General features: G+C 37.1%; 1 protein-coding gene across 2 annotated transcripts in view; it reads right to left on the bottom strand.

Annotated features, from left to right (window-relative positions):
• The window catches only part of LOC149259032 (Prolyl oligopeptidase family protein), a 369,520-nt gene that overhangs the window by 317,736 nt on the left and 34,059 nt on the right, over window positions 1–17,725 (bottom strand). For both annotated transcript variants that reach the window (XM_089417209.1, XM_089417216.1), the window contains exon 3: window positions 180–402. In XM_089417209.1, coding sequence (XP_089273335.1) covers window positions 180–402 — 223 coding nt within the window. The remainder of the gene's footprint in view (window positions 1–179; window positions 403–17,725) is intronic.

Here is a 17,725-nt window from a genome sequence, read left to right as displayed (position 1 = left end):
TTATAGCTTCTAGTACATGTGCTTTTATCATAATGCAAAATGAGGCAAAAACACTAAAAAACAAAACAGAATTCCATACCAAAAATGGGGGTTGACAACAATCATAAACAGCAACCCACAATTCTTATGAATCCAAAGACAATGGTGGACCAGCAATAGCAGACATCGACGAGACTTACTTATAAGGTCTTTGCAAATCATCAATAACAGTGTACAACAAAGTTTGCCCATCCTTTGCCCATGCTAAGCTAACAACACCCTCTACATTCGTGTTTGAAAGTATAGAACCTGTCTTTAAGTCTTTCACATGAAGCATGAATAGCTCTCTTCCAGTTACATCCAATGTATAAGCAAGGTAGTGATGATCAGGAGAAATCCGACACATACCCACATGAACATAACCTGCATTGAATACAATGTATATTAATAAACACAAAAAAGTGTTAGATAGTACAGACATGTTTTCAAAATGGTATGGAAAGTATAACACCCTTAACAAAAACAACATTGGTTGGTGATACACAGACCAGTATTACAAGCAGTAAATAAAAACTCATTTCTCTTTGCCATTCCACTGATAATATACATAACTATTTTTAGAAGCTTCGTTCATTAAAAGAATTAAGTTCTAGTGGTGTCCTCGGTGGAGAGACATCAAAAATAAAACGAAGGTAGGGACAAGATTACTAAGCAAATTTTGCAGTCATTGAGATACATTTAAGTCAAACCAAAACTACATCCTATCATAAGCATTGAAACTAAAGAAGAAATATTCAGAGTAGCAGCTCTACAAAATTTCAGTAGCAATGTATGACTGAAATGGAAACTCTTTGTGAAGGCACTGAAGGTATGTAAGAATAAAATGAAGACACCAAATGCAAAAGGAGACAATATTACTAATATTAATCAAATTTGACAGTTATTGAGATAGTTATAAGTAAAATCAAAGCTACTTCCTATCATAAGTAATAAAACTGAAGCAATACTCCAAGTACTAGCTCTCTAAATTTTGACTAGCAATATATGACTTAGTGTCCTCTCAACCCTGGCGAGTCTACAGAGCATTTTTATATTCAGCACTGGCACATTTGTGGTGGTAGATGATGATGGATCATCTTCTGATTCTGATGTTAACCAGGGTGTTGCTCTTCATCCGCATCCATAGTCTGTTCTGCTTTCTGGAGGACCTTTCATGATGCAACTCTGTTACTAGGGTGCTCTCTTCTTCTGATGTACTTATGATGTACTATTTATATCACTATATAGGGTCTACCCTTTTGGGTTCCTCCTTTTTACAATAGTGTCTACTCTTTCTTTAGAGTAACCATTTCTTAGACTGCTTTGAAGATGCTGTAGGTACCCATTGTCGTTGTGTCAAAGTTCTTCTTCCCAGTTCCATTGACCTATTTTGGCCACTTGTGGACATAAATTTAGTTTAATTTCATTTCTGTTATTTTGCTCTCTATTCCATATGAAGAAATTACAGGGCACAATGAGTGCCACATACATAATAACAAACCACTCATGAAGTGTAAATTAGCAAAAAAGGAAAACCAAAATAAGGAATGTAAATGGAAAAATGACAAATAAATTACTGTCATGGGCCAAGCTCAACAGTCGTGTCAAGTACAAGCGAACAGATCCTAATTTGATAATGGCATCAAACAACACAATGTAGAGATCACTGCCAGATGCAGACCTTTTCAACATGAGCTAAAAATTCCAAGGCCCATTTAGAAGGATTGGAAATCCAATTATTACAAAACCTGTGTTTTGTTAGATACTGAGAAGTTTTATGACAATGTAGGACCAGCCTTGGACAGTGAATCTAGACAGACTGGTCACTGAACAGATGTGGGTTCTACAAGATGCTGATGCAGATGGTTTAATAGATATAAATTCATCTGGAAAAATTAGTGTTTCTTTTAAATTTCATTGGTTAGAACTTTGAACCTAGGATCAATGGCACTTAGTCATAGTATGGCAGAAAAAGTGCGATGATACCTCTCTAGCATGACAAATGGCCTATACATAATGTGAGGGAACAGGGGACATATTCAACATGTTTTTTGGTACTATAAGGTGGCCCGTGCTTTTAACTCGCTTTGTTGACCTGCTCCAATTGAAGGGTGTGGTTTCACAAGACTTTGAATGATAAAGCAGTGTGGAAGCAGATTTCAGGGAGCTATTCACCAAACAACTATGTTACTGGATCCATGGGGTCTTGACACTGGATAAGCGAATCTGCATTCCGGATATGGATACAGATATGAATCCACCCAGATCCACGCTGGATTTGCCATGTAAACAGATCCTTCAAACTGGGAAACAGATCCCATGCTACTGAAATGAATCCTGTGCCAGCTAGCCCTCACATGCCAGATCCCAAGCAAATAACATTAGAGTTTTTGGTTTATTTATTTTTTTAAAGATATTTTCCACCTGTTTGAAACCCTAAAAACCAAATATTCTATTTAGATTTTTAGATTGAATACTTATTAGTAATTTGTAGGTTGTATAGTTGTATAAGATATTAATTACCTATAGGCTGTATAGCACATGATAATGCTAACAGGAAAGGTCTAACACATCAAATTTTTCATTTTTATGTTTTGATAATACTAATAGGAAAGCTTTGAGACGATACATAGATAATAATGTATAGTGTACAAAGGATGGTTATGCCATTAATAATTTAATTAGATCAATGAATTCCCATCCAACTCTAGTGGAGGAGACCTCTTATAACAATATGATACATAGATTATAACATGTACTCAAACAGTGTACAATATTCATTTACCATTTTAACTAGATGGGAATTTTTAGATTTGAAGGCAAATTTCAGGGAAGATGACAGGTTGATCATGATGTAGAGTTGAAATATTCAAATGATGAGCATGTAGACCCATTTTTGGACATGTAGTTAGACCTATTCTGATCATTGATGAGACAGTAAATTTTGTATTTACAATTATCCAATGTTCCATGGGGACGCGTCCCGGGGAGGGGTGTGTTGAAATTTTGATAGATGAAATAATTGCTTATCATAATAATTACCTGTGACTGATATGTATTTTTTCTTAGTTTTTATTTGTTTATTTATGGCATCAAGCAATTACACAATAGAAAACATAATGCAAAAAGACAAGGGACACCTGAAATTAGGCTCCAAGCTAGGGAAAAACCCCACAAAGGGGAAAACCTAAAAACCTTCTCTCGTAGAGTCAGATCAAAATGAAATATCCAAGACCAAGACCATGACCCAAAATTGCCACCAAAATGTCAAGTCCAACCCTCCTCCAAGTCACCTCCAAATCTGATCAACTCTAGTCAAAGTCAACGACGGTCAAACTGTTCAAATCTGTCGTCTTCCTAAATTTTGGTCTGTCCTAAAATTTCGGGCCTGCAATAGTCACAGAAAAAATTCAGTTCTCCTTCTTCTTCATCCTGCAAATAGTCTCCTTCTTCTTCGTCCTGCAAATAGTCTCCTTCTTCGTCCTTTTCTCCACTAATTAGGTGTAGAACATATGTATGATGATAATGATTGAATGTCCTCCAAAGTGATCGAACTGTCCTCTATATATACTTGTCCAGGAGGTCAAATGGGTGGCTCTTGGAGGCCCAGGCCGACTTGACAATTTTGATGGACTTTGACTCAATATAAAATTCTTTTTTTTCTCTTTCTTTAGAAAAGTCCAAATGGGACTTGACTCAAATACATTTCTTTTGACTCTTCATAAATTCTTTTTGACTCAATTGACTCTATAAGCATGAAGAACATGCTTTGATCAAAAATAAAATATAATCAATGATAAAAATCACATTTTATTATATTATGAAGACCGACACTAATTACATTTTTCAACACTCCCTCTTACCTAGGGAGGTATTCATAATGACACAACAGGATACTCTCAAGTTGAAATATTCATATAACAAAGGATCTGAATTGGTAAGCATCAATGATGATTTACATCATCATAGAGAGCATTGTCAAAAATAGCAAGGTCTTTACTAACAAGCTCTATCTCTCTATTAGATCAATGCACAATGCTAGGAGGCATAAATTTGGACACCACTGCCTCTCAGGTACATACCCCACCCGAGTGTTCCTAAGGTATAACCTCACATGACCATTTCGTAATCCAAGGAAAAATACGTCCTCCAGACCGTTCTTTACCAAGTCCATGTATCCAACTTAATATGTTAATCCTAATTAATTACAATACATAACTCAAGAATGTACGTCCTAATGCTTATCCAATCCACCATTCTCCAAGCTAGTGCCTTTACTAGGCTTACGGTTGTTAGTCCTATCCATACTAAATAGTACATGAGATATGGAGAATACAATGTCCACCCTCACTCCCTCTCAACCAGGGAAGAGATTACCACTCCCTCTCAAATAGGGAGAAATAACCACAAGCCTAAGCTTGTCAAAAATACTCATCAATGCATCGGCTACCTGTTCTTCCATGGAGATTTGTTTTAGCTTCTTGGCTCCTATCTGCATCATACTCTCGAATCATAAAGTACTTTGACCTTCTTGGTTCTCTGACAATCTTCATGCAGCTTTGAATCCAACATGTCATCAAGTAGTTCATCAAACACCTTATGGAGCCAAACTTCTTCATAGTTGATTGCACAAGCCTTCACATCTTCTTTCTTTGTATTGCAACAAAATTTTGCTTCACGCTCTTCCAAGAAATCATATCATCTCCCAATCATCAGTAGTATCTCTATCAACATCGGTACTGTCAACTCAATCAATATGTTCCTGAATCGAACCAATCATCGGAGCTCCCTCTTTCAAGGAGCATAAAATCAATAACTTGTTTCTCATGTGAGTTCACCATGATCTAGAAAACTTATCATTATATGCAAAATACTTTGCAAGACAGCTTTGAAATGAACAAGAATAATAGATACCTCCTTTGACCTTACCTTATCTCTTTTGCAAAGATCTGGCCCTTTGACTTATCTTCAGTTGTCATGTACCAACTTTCTCCAACAAAGGTGCCTCAATCCTTCAACCATCGAACTAGGATATGAACCAAAGAGTTTTCCTTGGGCTACTTGCAAATGTCCTTTGTTTTGGTTTCTGAATATAGCTTAGATCACAGAATATAGTTCACAAAGACCTTACAAAGGGAAGGTTCAATCTTTGCATACACTTCAGATCCTTTAAATCATTCCTTTCAGATTTCATAGACAGGTCGGCTTCATTGATGGAATTCGTCTTTCTTTTATGTATGAGAAGGGTATTATGGCTTTTTTCACACACTTGTGTCATGGACTTCCTATACCTTCACAATCCTCCTTACAAAGAGATATGACGTTGCTTCTTAAATTGATAAGTTAACTCCTCAGTAATTTGAATTACAAAGCCTCAGCCTATAGCTTCAAAGATGATCCACTACGACAAGGTGACATGTCTCAGATCTTTCAGTGCTTGTCCTTTGCATATATCATGGATATGACAAACTTTTGTTTGTTGCAAATATCATAAATGTGACAAACTCTATTCTATTATATTACAGAGTAACATTCCTCAGGTTCCCAAGTATAGTCATTTCTCAGGACTTCGCATATAGAGACCCTTGAACCTTCTAGTATTGCAAACAGTAGGAGTCTCGAAATCCTCGTTTTACCATAGAGATATAACTTTACAACTTTCACTTTTCATATATATAGTTTTAGATGGTCCTTGTATTGTTGATTCTTGATATTATTATAGATCCCTTGAATCTTCAAAAATATGTTATCACAGTAGGCTTCGGATGTCTTTGCACAGAGGAGTTTCAGAACTTTGTTTGCATTAGTTGTTGTACAGACTTCGATCCGTTTATAAAGATGACTCTCATAAACTCGACCTTCAACCTTGAGCAAGAGTAAGCTAGAATAGATGGTTAAGAGGCTTCAAACTTCACTGGATACTCTTCATCTTCCTCCACAAATCACAGAGAATTAGACGTACAATATTGGATCTTCTACTACAAACCACTAGATAGTTCGGATAGACAAACTGGGTTTTCAACTTTCCACATAGTTTGTATCTTTGTTTTACCACAAAGAATTTGGACTATTGTGATACAGAGCTTTGATCTACTACCATAGATAGTTCAGATTACTTCTTTTTCTAGAGTATCACCACAGGTTACAAATGCTACCATAGGTTTGGATCTTCAAGTCTCAAACTTTGTCTTATGTCTAGGGTTACCACAGTGTCTTCGCATGTCACAATGCTATAGGGATTTCGCATACCACAGTTCTTTGGAGACTTTGCATATCACAGGACTTTGGATACTTCGCATAACACAAGAAATTGGAGACTCTACATACTTCAAGAAATTTGTATACACATCAGAGAAAATAAAACTTTGACCTTCTTAACATACTTCAGATAGATGCTACAGATCTCATACTTTTGTCTCAATTCTAGATGTAGGCCACAGACTTGGATTTATAAGGTATAAGACTTGGTTAAATCACCACAGAGTTTGGAAACAAACCATGATCAAGCCATCATAGAGATTCAGATCACAGTCTTGGGTAGTTTGGATCATTGCCACTAGTAGTCACAAAATTCAGATTCATTGCCATCTACTTCTTCTCTTCTTATATACCAGCTTAGTCATGATTAGGGCTTCTTCAATGGTGCTCTTGCCTTCACCAAAGCTCTGGTACCATGTTGAAATTCTGATAGATGAAAGAATTTCTTATCTTTGTAATTATTTGTGACTGATATGTATTAATTTCTTAGTTTTTATTTGTTTATTTATGTCATCAAGAAATTACACAATAGAGAACATAATGCACAAGAGACACCAAAAATTAGGCTCCAAGCCAAAGCAAAACCCCATAAAGGGAAAACCCAAAAATCATTCTCTTATAGAATCAGATCAAAATGCGATATCCAAGACCAAGACCCAAAACTAACACCAAAATGTCAAGTCCAACCCTCCTCCGAGTCACCTCCAAATATGATCAACGCTAGTTAAAGTCAATATGTTCAAACTGTTCAAATATGTCATCAAGAATCTACCGCTCTAGAAAGTGAACACGATCAACCGTTTTTGCAATAACACCTTTCCTCCTTTTCAATTCCTCCTCAAGCTCAACACGCTCCTTGGTTTATACCTCTTGTCAAATATCAATTTGTTTTAACTTTTACCAGAATTTACAGCAGAAATTGCAGGACGTTTTTGCAAAACTAGCATTGAAAGAACTTGCGAAATCTCTGAAACTGCTCAAAATTTCTGGAAAATTCCCGCGTTGAAGTCAATATGGGTCCTTCTGCACAAAACACAGATCGCGGATTTTTGAAATTTTGCTTCCTTTGCCTGCAATAAGCAGCCGAAATTCACGTCCTGCGATCACCTGCAAAAATTAGTTTGCACAGTGATGGATTACATTTTAATATTTTCTCCAGGTTCTGGATTTCACTCACAAAGAAATGGAATCACAGCCTCAATTACTGAAGCATTTTCTTTTGTCATAAACTATCAGCTGAAGGTTAAACAATTCAAGCGAATTTTGAATTTGCAAGCCACCTCATAAAATGATGAAGCTGCCAGAAAATAAATGAACTATATAGTTGTCACAACTATAAATTCCAAAATCTATGTATCAAATTACAATTTCACCTATCATTGACGTGTATGATGAATTGGGCGCAAGGCAGTAAGTGTAGTGTTTGTTGTCCCCACCTGTGAGAAAGCGATGCATTGTCCAATGGTTTGAGTATATATATATATATATACTTCACCTTGACTACAGGCTCCTCTTCCACTTCGCGGTGGTGTTGACATAGTTAACTCAGTGCTCAACCTCTAACTTTAAGATTGGATCCCAGCTCCAATGGTTTTAATAAAAATAACTCTGGAAAATAGGACGAGTGCCTTAACGTGCCTATAAAGAGTTGTGCTGCCTTTGATGGATATGATTGTTGAACAATTGACCTTGGTGACAATTGAACAATTGATTTTCCAACGCTTTGTTCACTGTCTTGGCCCCACTCTGAGCTCCACCTTTTGGTGGCTTACAATTTCGATCGATGACATAGATCTCGAGCCTCTTCCTTTTTTATATTTAAATAAAGAACATTTCCGTATTGGAACTGAGAGCGCCAAGTTATGTTTTATAAAAACTGATTTTGGCCCAAAAATCAATTTTATCAAAAACTGAGTTATAGAAATATGATGCTTGTTATTAAATGGCTCCCATAAAAATATATTTTTCAGAAAACCTAGAATGTCTTCCCTTGGTAGAATTGCCAACAAAGATGGAAAGGTGCCATCAAACTTTGCAAACTTAATCCTGTGCTGGAGTGTTTTTTTTTAATCTTTGACATTTTAGTTGTGTCAGACAGAGCTACAACATCTGACTCCAACTAGGGACAGCGCTTTGCTTGCAAAGTGCTGAGAACCACAAGCCAGTGGCCTTGATTGGGAATGGAGTCTAAAATTATGAAAACCTTGAAATATGAAAACTGAAAACTGACATTCTTGAAATCTGAAACTTGTCCAAACCTGTTACCAACTGGGACTGCCACCCTTATTCATCAACTAAAAACTAAACTGAAAAACTGCAAGTGAAAACAGAATGCTCACTGATTGAGCTTATTTATATACAGTTCCTACCTAAGTACTTGGTTGAATTCCTTCAAGTAAAATCCATCTTCTAGTGGAAACAGCCCAACAACTTCATGCCTCCATGCTTCAGGAATTCAGTAATTAAAACAGGCATACACTATTTGAGAATTGCAGACAAAAAACTTGATACATACCCCAGAAAAGATATTTGTTGCTGACCAAAGAAGGCTTTCACATAGTCAGCTACTGGATCATAAAAAGAATCTTTTATTTGTGTTGGTTTTTGCACAAGCTCTACTTTCGAGGTTTGAATATCAGAAATTGGCAACCGTTTAGGCCGAAAATAATAATCTAAAGCTTCCCCATATTGTTGGTGCTTTTCATGCAATATCAGCTCTTGACAAAATTCTTTGCCTTCTTGCAACAACACTTGAGAAACTGTACTAGATCCTCCTTTGTTCACAAAATTACTAAAGTCATGAAGACTATAATAATCTTCCAAGCTTTCAAAGTGTTGTTCATTTTTTGCAACAAGTTGCTGATTAAAATTCTCAGAATGCTTGAATTCTTGTGTTTCAACAACATGGGCATCCTCTATCACCTTTTGAAAACCCCTCCTTATCTCTAAACCTGCATTTTCCTGCAAAGCATTTCCATTGTTTTCTTGGCAGACCCTCTTGTCTTCAACAATACTTTTTCTTTCAATATGATAAGAAAGATTTCCACAAGCCCATAAATTATCTTCAATTTCCTATGCATAAAGAAACATCTGCTCCAGAGTGCAAGGCTTTCTCTCCCTGAGATAAAAAGCCAAGTCAATAGGATGAGCCTTTGAATAATACACCATGGTGGTAGCTTCAGGAGGTCAAATTTCTTTTGGCATGCTGAAATAATTTTTTTGAAACCTCCTATTAAATTCAGTGACTGATTCATTGGTCTCCTTTTGCACAGTATATAATTCCAAGAGGTATTGTTCATATGACTTGTGCTCTCCCCAATATTTAAGAAAGATGTCCCGAAAATCCTGCCATGAAGTGATTGAACTAGTCTTTAAATGTTGAAACCATTGTTGAGCATCCCACTTTAATGAATGGAAAAACATCCTTAAAGCCACATCTTCATGAGTTATTTCAAATTTGTCCAAGAAATACTCAAATTGCAAAACATGTTGTTCAGCTGTAACGTCATTGCTTTCTCCAGAGAAATTTGGCAGAAACTTGAAACCCTTTGAAGGATACTGATGAAGGACGGTGGGCAGCTCCAAGGGTTTAATGATTTCCTTGGTTTTAAGCTGAAAAGCAATGGATTGTTTATGAGGCAGGGTGATATCTGCCAAAGATGATGAATCATCACCCTTATGCTCAGATTATGATTGGTTATCTTCTGGAATTGTAATGCAGCAATAACTTTTCTCCTTAGATTCAGGAGGTGAAGTTGTCCCAAAATTAATAATACAGGAAGAAGATAAGTTTTCTTTTTTCAATAAAGAATGTACTTTTTGGGTCTTATAATCTTCTGAGAATATAAAGCAGGAAGCAATATGTTTCATGTTTAGGGGAAAGTGGACCACAGAACTGATAATAAAAAATAAAATTTCCTTGAAAAACCTCGAAGTCTGATACCTTAACTTTTCATGTTGCTTCCTCATTTTCTTGTTAGCAAAATTTCTTATCCAGTGAATCTTTTGCCAGTGGAGTCGCCAGGGAAAAATAACTTCGCATCTCCATTCCTTGGCAACGGCGCCAAAAGATGTTTTCACCCCAGAGATAGTTCCTGTCTGCAAGGAAACCAGTGCCTGGGACATCTCGAGATTGATAAGAGTTGTTAAAATTTGTGGTCGGAAGGGCAGACCATGATGATTTGCAACGAATCTTCTAGTTCTGAAATCTATCTTTAAAACCAAATTGGCCAAGATAGATGAGGATTGCAGGGTTTTATATTAGAAAGCGGGTTGGAAGAAAGAAAAGAGGACATAACTTTATGGCTCAGGAAATTAAGAATCTAGGCTTAAGCTCTGTAGAATGAACAATGAAAAAGGAAAGAATCATGGGCAAATTTCCAGCATGGTGGAGTGCCCTTTAAGGTTTCTTTAATTAAGATTTGCAGGTATTCTCTGCTATTGATGAAGCATTAGTAAATCTGCTAATTAAAAGAAACCATCAGCTTCATTACACTCATGCTGATAGAGAAAAAACATTAGTGAAAAAAAGATAATACAACAAAGAAACATTTCTGCAATTACCCAAAAATTAGAATCAAAATGGTCTTCAATTAATCAATTTCAGAGAGTTTTCTTCATTACAAAAATGATCATGATCCTCCTACTCCAAGACTTCGAACCCCTTACAATTGTTCATTTCCTGTTTTTATTCCCCTTCCCCAGACCTCACTGTTTCAATCAATTTCCACAAACTGATTCTTGATATGGTTACAAAACCTGTTTCTTTCCTCCCCTCTCTCTTGATTTTAGACGAAAGGTTCTGAAATCATCAAATTATAAGAAGATTATTTTAATATTATATATATAATATTAAATAAAAACCTCAACCCCTTTGAAATTTTACAATACAAACTTATAAATAAGGCATTGTCAAATCAAAAGATGGATGTGGAACCCTTTGGAAAACCCTTCTCCGCCCCGAAACCACCCTTGGTGGTTTCTGGAAATGATGAGGGGTGCTGTCAGGACCAATATGGATCGTTGATCTGTTTGATGGGTAGTTTAAGAAAACTGCCTCCCGACATCACATAAGCCATTAAACTTTGTCAGGCCATGTGGTGTCGGCTACCGTTGATCTGGGCACAAGAGTTGTGGACCATTGAATTGCCAAGTTAATTGACGTCTCAATAGAGGTGGATTTCTTTAAAACTTTGTGCATCGCACCTCCAATGCTTGACGACAAGCATTTAATTTTTCACAGAAATATGAATAGGAAGCCATTTTCTTTGAAATTTTTCGATTGCGCTTATTGTACTTCCTTCTCAGATCATCAATTGATTCAGGGTCCCTTTGATTTTCCACTTGTATTCTCTGTGTGAGCCTTTGATTTTCCACTTGTATTCTCTGTGTGAGCTTGTTTAGTTGTGCACTAAGTTTTTCTGGTGTATCATCATCACAAACACCAACAGATTCAACCTCTGCTTCAAGATAAAACATAGAAACTTTCTTGTAATTCTCCTCACACTTATAGTGAAATTCTTTAACTTCTCTTTCTGCCCTTTCAGCCTCTGGAATAACCTTATTCTTCATTATTCCTTCACAATGTTTCTTCTCTAAAGTTGTTGTATTTAGTCTTTTAGAGCATCTTCAATTGATAATAATTCACGTTTAGCTTCTTTAAAAGCTTCAATGTCACCTCTTGTTGAATCACATAATGCATCAAAAGTAATTTTACAGTCATTTGCCTTTTGTTGAGCTTGAATCAATCTTATTCGAAACTTCTCCAAGGAGTCCTCCTTTCCTTGTATTTCAGCTTGTGCTTTAGAAATCTCTTGTTCAAGTTGTTCTGCCTGAGTGGTTCTAATGTGTCGTTCTTGAATATCAAGAATTTGCGGCTCTAGAAAGTGAACACGGTCAACCGTTTTTGCAATAACACCTTTCCTCCTTTTCAATTCCTCCTGGACCTCAACACGCTCCTTGGTTTATACCTCTTGTCAAATATCAATTTGTTTTACCAGAAATTGCAGGACGTTTTTGCAAACCTGGCATTGAAAAAACCTGCGAAATCTCTGAAACCGCTCAGAATTTCTAGAGAATTCCCGGATTGAAGTCTATATGGGTCCTTCTGCACAAAACCCATTTCACGGATTTTTGAAATTTTACTTCCTTTACCTGCAATAAGCAGCCAAAATTCACCTCTTAGAGCCACCTGCGAAAATTAGTTTGCACAGTGATGGATTTACATTTTAATATTTTCTCCAGGTTCTGGATTGCACTCACAAAGAATTGGAATCACAGCCTCAACTGCTGAAGCGTTTTCTTTTGTCATAAACTATCAGCTGAAGGTTAAACGATTCAAGCGAATTTTGAATTTGTAAGTCAACTTAAACTGATGAAGTTGCCAGAAAAGAAATGGACTATATAGTTGTGACAACTATAAGTTCCAAAATCGATGTATCAAATTACAATTCCACCTGTCATTGACGTGTATGATGAATAGGGCGCAAAGCAATAAGATTAGTGTTTATTGTCCCCACCAGTGAGAAAGTGATGCATTTATATTGGCGCGTCCAATGGTCCGAGTACTATCTGTGTATATATACACTTCACCTTGACTACAGGCTCCTCTTCCACTTCGCGGTGGTGTTGACAATTAGTTAACTCAGTGCTCAACCTCTAACTTTAAGATTGGATCCCAACTCCAATGATTTTAATAACTCTGGAAAATAGGACGAAAGCCTTAACGTGCCTATAAAATTGATTTGAGAGTTGCGCTGCCTTTGATGGAATATGATTATTGAACAACTGACCTTGGTGACAATTGAACAACTGATTTTTCCAACACTTTGTTCACTGCCTTGGCCCCACTGTGAGCTCCTTTTGGTGGCTTACAAATTCGATCGATGACATAGACCTGGAGCCTCCTCCTTTTTTATATTTAAATAAAGAAACTTTCTGTACTGGAACCGAGAGCACCCATTTATGTTTTATAAAAATTGATTTTGGCCCAAAAATCATTTTTATCAAAAACTGAGTTATAGAAATATGATGCTTGTTATTAAATGGCTCCCATAAAAAATATATTTTTCAAAAAACCTAAAATGTCTTCCCTTGGTAGGACTGCCAACAAATATGGACAGGTGCCATCAAAATTTGCAAACTTAATACTATGCTGGAGAGTTTTTTTTTAATCTTTGACATTTTAGTTGTGCCAGACAGAGCTAAAACACTATCATTGCACTCTTGCTCACTTGAATTATGTCTCCAAGAGCCCCATCGATTTCCTCTCATAATCTCTCATTGATGAATCAATAGCCGCAATCTAATCTCAATCGATGGCTAAGATCATAACCCCATCAAGTCACTTTTCTAGAAGTCACTAGAGATAAATCAATATTTCCCTAAGTTAGACTTAGGAAAAAATTAACCCTAACTACCACATGGTGTGACTATGAAAGTATAGTGAACCAAATTCTGAAAAATGAACCAATTGTTCATCGGTTGGAGACATCACATCACACATCTTCTCTTCATTTGATTGATTCGTACACTTTTGAAATTACAAGGCCGAGTTCACACATGCGAAGGAGAGGTTAATTTTGTTGACCAACATTGGCTTTTGTTTTTGGCACTGTTAGACCAGCATTGACTTGGAGAGATTTGACTTTGTTTGACTTGGTTTTAGCTATGTTTTGGGAGGCCGAGTTGACTAGGACTTTGACCAAAGTTTTCTGGGCATGTTGACTACCTTTGATCGCAAACTTGAACAAGGTTTGACCTTAGGGCAAGTATTGACTTTGACCGAGTTACGGGACGACTTTTTGTTATGTTTTGACCAAGTTTGACTGAGGGAAAAAGGTCACTTTCTTTGACTAGTTGATCGAACTTTTTGGAGTTGATTTGACCATTGACCAAGGACTAGTTAGGGTTGAGTTGACTATTGTTGACTTTAACTAAAAAATCGCAAAATTGAAGTTTGACCAGATTTGACTTTGATGCTCATACTTGATTAGATATTGATTGGCTGACTTGGTTGATCAAGACTTTGACCTTTGACTAAATTGTTGATGTACTTGGACTATGTATCTCTCGGTTGAACATTTGATGAACATATAATAGAAGAAGAATCTAGTTAGGGTTTTTAATTGTGGGGTTTTTCCCTGGTCTTTGACCAAAAATCTTTGTGTATCTATTGATCTTGGTTGTCTTCTAATGTGCATATGGTTTATTGTTTTATCTACAATTGCTTATTGGTATTGGGTAATTGAAAATAATTGGATAAAAAGATTGTTGTTGAAAGAAGAAATTGTCTAAGTGATTGTTACAGCATAGAACATTAAAAAATTAGCATGCTATCAGAGCTAAGGTGAAGACAAGCTCAAGGAGACATGAGCAATCACCCTTTGAAGATATCTTATCCGCCGCTGAAGTGTTGTTTCTCCACGGTCCTGGTGTCTAGGATAGAATCTTAAATCACTAATGCTACCAAACCAAGAATCACAACGAAGATACTTTGCACGGTGAAATGTAAACAGCAGTGAATCTACTGATGCACAAAATATACACCAACTTTTTACACAAAATTGTACAATAACCCAATCTTCGTTATATTAATCCAACTGAATAATACAACAGTCTAGGGCTCCCGTACCAAGTATAATGCCCCTCACATATCCACAAATACAAGACAATCTGACGGTCTAGATGATGTAGTGCACCTCACAGTTGCTTTTTCATACCCTGTAACCTGTGGGTCATTTTGCTCCCAATCTGCTCACTCACTGCTCCTTAGTCCATCAAGGAACAACACATAGAGACTTCAAGAGGGTTGCCACATATCACTGTTGCAAGTCTCTTCTGCTACAATGAACTTTCGCTGATCCAATATGCTCTTCTAGGTTCGCCAATCCCTAAGCTCCAAACTGCCTCTCCTAGTGTTCACCTTAGTCCATCAAGGTGGCACATAGGCTATCAACCCCTCACCCAATCATGCAACAGTCCAAAGTCCTTCTTTTCCGCTGCTCTAGGGCTACTTTGGACACCTACACGTTGCCCTCCACCAACCACAAAGTTCCCAATACAAATTGTCCAACCTAGGACAACATCCCTAGCATCAAATCAACCTTACAACCACCAATACATACCTTTGTTTTAGGACTATCCCACTACAATTCGGTTTTGGTCCTGGTTAGGGTTGATGACACACTGCTTTAGCTCCTTATTCCTCCACCAAAAGCACCTCAACTATTGCGGCCTTGCTTTCATCCCTAAACGTTGCCCTTAAGAAGAGTTTCCAGCCTTCTGAAGCCTCACAACACCCTTCTCCTGCGACAATTCAGGCTCGGTCGTCTTCTAGCACAAGGTACAAGTTGCGGTCTAGCTGTTTGCTGCTCCAAATAACCATCACGCCTCCTGTAACTACCCATACTTTTGCGCTATACCAAAACGGACCTCCTACACACAAAAACGCACCTAAAACAGCCCTACAAGTTGTTGGAAAATGTAACTATGTTCGGTCTTCAATAATGTACTTGAGTCATCATGTAATGTACTTGTCAAAAGAATAAAGAAAAGAATTATTATTATTATTATTGTGACTCATTAAAGCATGGGTTTCATGCTTGGGTCACCATGTTCTAGGTCAAAGTCTCCATTGAGGACTTCTAGGATTTATTCTAAGTCTATCGAATTATTGTACATTTAAAGAGACCCTTCTTGGGCTTTTAAATCATGTAAAAAGGTCAAGTATTGAGTCAAATATGAACTATGTAACCTCCACACCATGTCGACCTAAGGGAAGATCAAGTCGGCCTAAGGACCCATTTGACCCCACAAGAAGCCTATAAAAGGAAGCACATCGAATTCATTTGGAGCATCTCTCTCTCATCAAGTTCAAACTCTCTTGTTGTTAGGCAGAAGTGTGAAGTTCTCTTGTAGCTGGGAAAAGGTGCGAAGTCTATTGTCGGGAAGCCGAAGTGAATGCGAGTTTGGGGGAGTCTAAGGAGACAAGGAAAATTGAAATTTTGGTGGTGGTCTCTCTCTGTTTCGTGCTCTGGATTGGGAGATCGAAGTCTTCCAAGTTGGACTACTGTCGGAAGCTGCCAGTTGTCGTAAGTTGCTGCATAGTCGAAGTTGTTGGGAAGAGATCGAACTTGTGGAGGCCAATTTGGTGTGGAGGGAAGGTCTGGTATTGGTCTAGGGTGAAAAGTCTCAAAGCATACTATTGAAAGGAAGAATTACTTTAACTAGGTTTTCCCCTCGAGGGGGATTTTGCCCTGGCATGTGCCTACATCTTGTGTCCATTGTTTTATGTGCTGCTTCTTTTGGTAATTGCTTGATGAACTAAAAAAAGAAGATATAAAGAATCATAATAATAAAAAACATCACAAGTAATTATCAAGGTCAAGAAAATCTTTACTTCCTTTCTGATTTTCTAACATGATATCAGAGCTTTGGTGAAGAAAGAAGAAAAAAATGCAGATACATTCATAGGCACTATCTCAGGGAAGGAGTCTATTATATTCAAGGAAGATGTCTAACTCAATCAAGGGTGAGAACAAACTTGAAGGAGCAACAAACTTCAAATCCTGGAAGAAGAGAATTGACCTAATCCTCGAGAAGAACAAGGTGTTGGATCTGGTAAAAGGAAATGTAAAGAAGCCTACAGAAGAAGCCAATGATGCCGACAAAGCGAAATTCAGGGATTTAGAATTGGTGGCTATGACTCTAATGGTAGAAGGGATAAAAGACAATCTTGTCCCATTCATAGCTAACATCGATCATGCTCAGGAAATGTATGAAGCCTTGTCGAAGTTGTTCACTATTAAGAACATTGGTCAAGTAGCAAGTTTGAAGAATGAGCTAAGGAATACGAAAATGACTAAAGAAGATATTGTGGCAACCTTCTTTGTGAAGATAGCTAGACTCAAGGATGATCTTTTGGCTATCAATGAGATTGTTCCAGACAAAGAATTGGTGATCATTGTTATATTAGGATTGCCACCCTCTTGGGGTGCATTTGCTTCAAGTCTCAATAGTTGGAAGGTAGCTCCCACCTTTGAAGAATTATGGACCGCATGTAGTCAAGAAGAATTAAGGATCTCAATGGTTGTCAATCTTGAAGGAGTATCAAATGCTTATGTTGCTCATCATAAAGGAAAGAGATCGAAGGGACCAAGGAAGAAAGTTGACATGTCTAAGATAGAGTGCTATCAATGTCATAAGAAGGGTCACTACAAAAGTGACTATCCCGAGAATCCAAAGAATAAGAAGAGAGGAAGAGATCAAGCCAACTTTGCTGAAGAAGGAGACTCAAAGAAAGTCAAGCCCGAAGAACCTAACATTAGGGACTTACACTATTAAATCCTTTGCTTGCAGCTTTACATATCTTGTTTTATATGTTTTAGAATTTATAGGGTTTTAACATATCTTTGGAAAAGACATTTTTGTATTGCTTTAAGTTTGTAGG

This window comes from Pinus tabuliformis, chromosome 6 (genome assembly GCF_031772625.1).
Source record: "Pinus tabuliformis cultivar Carrire ecotype Pingquan chromosome 6, CPIR1, whole genome shotgun sequence".
Lineage (NCBI taxonomy): Eukaryota > Viridiplantae > Streptophyta > Pinopsida > Pinales > Pinaceae > Pinus > Pinus tabuliformis.
This window is presented reverse-complemented; position numbering and strand designations above follow the sequence as displayed.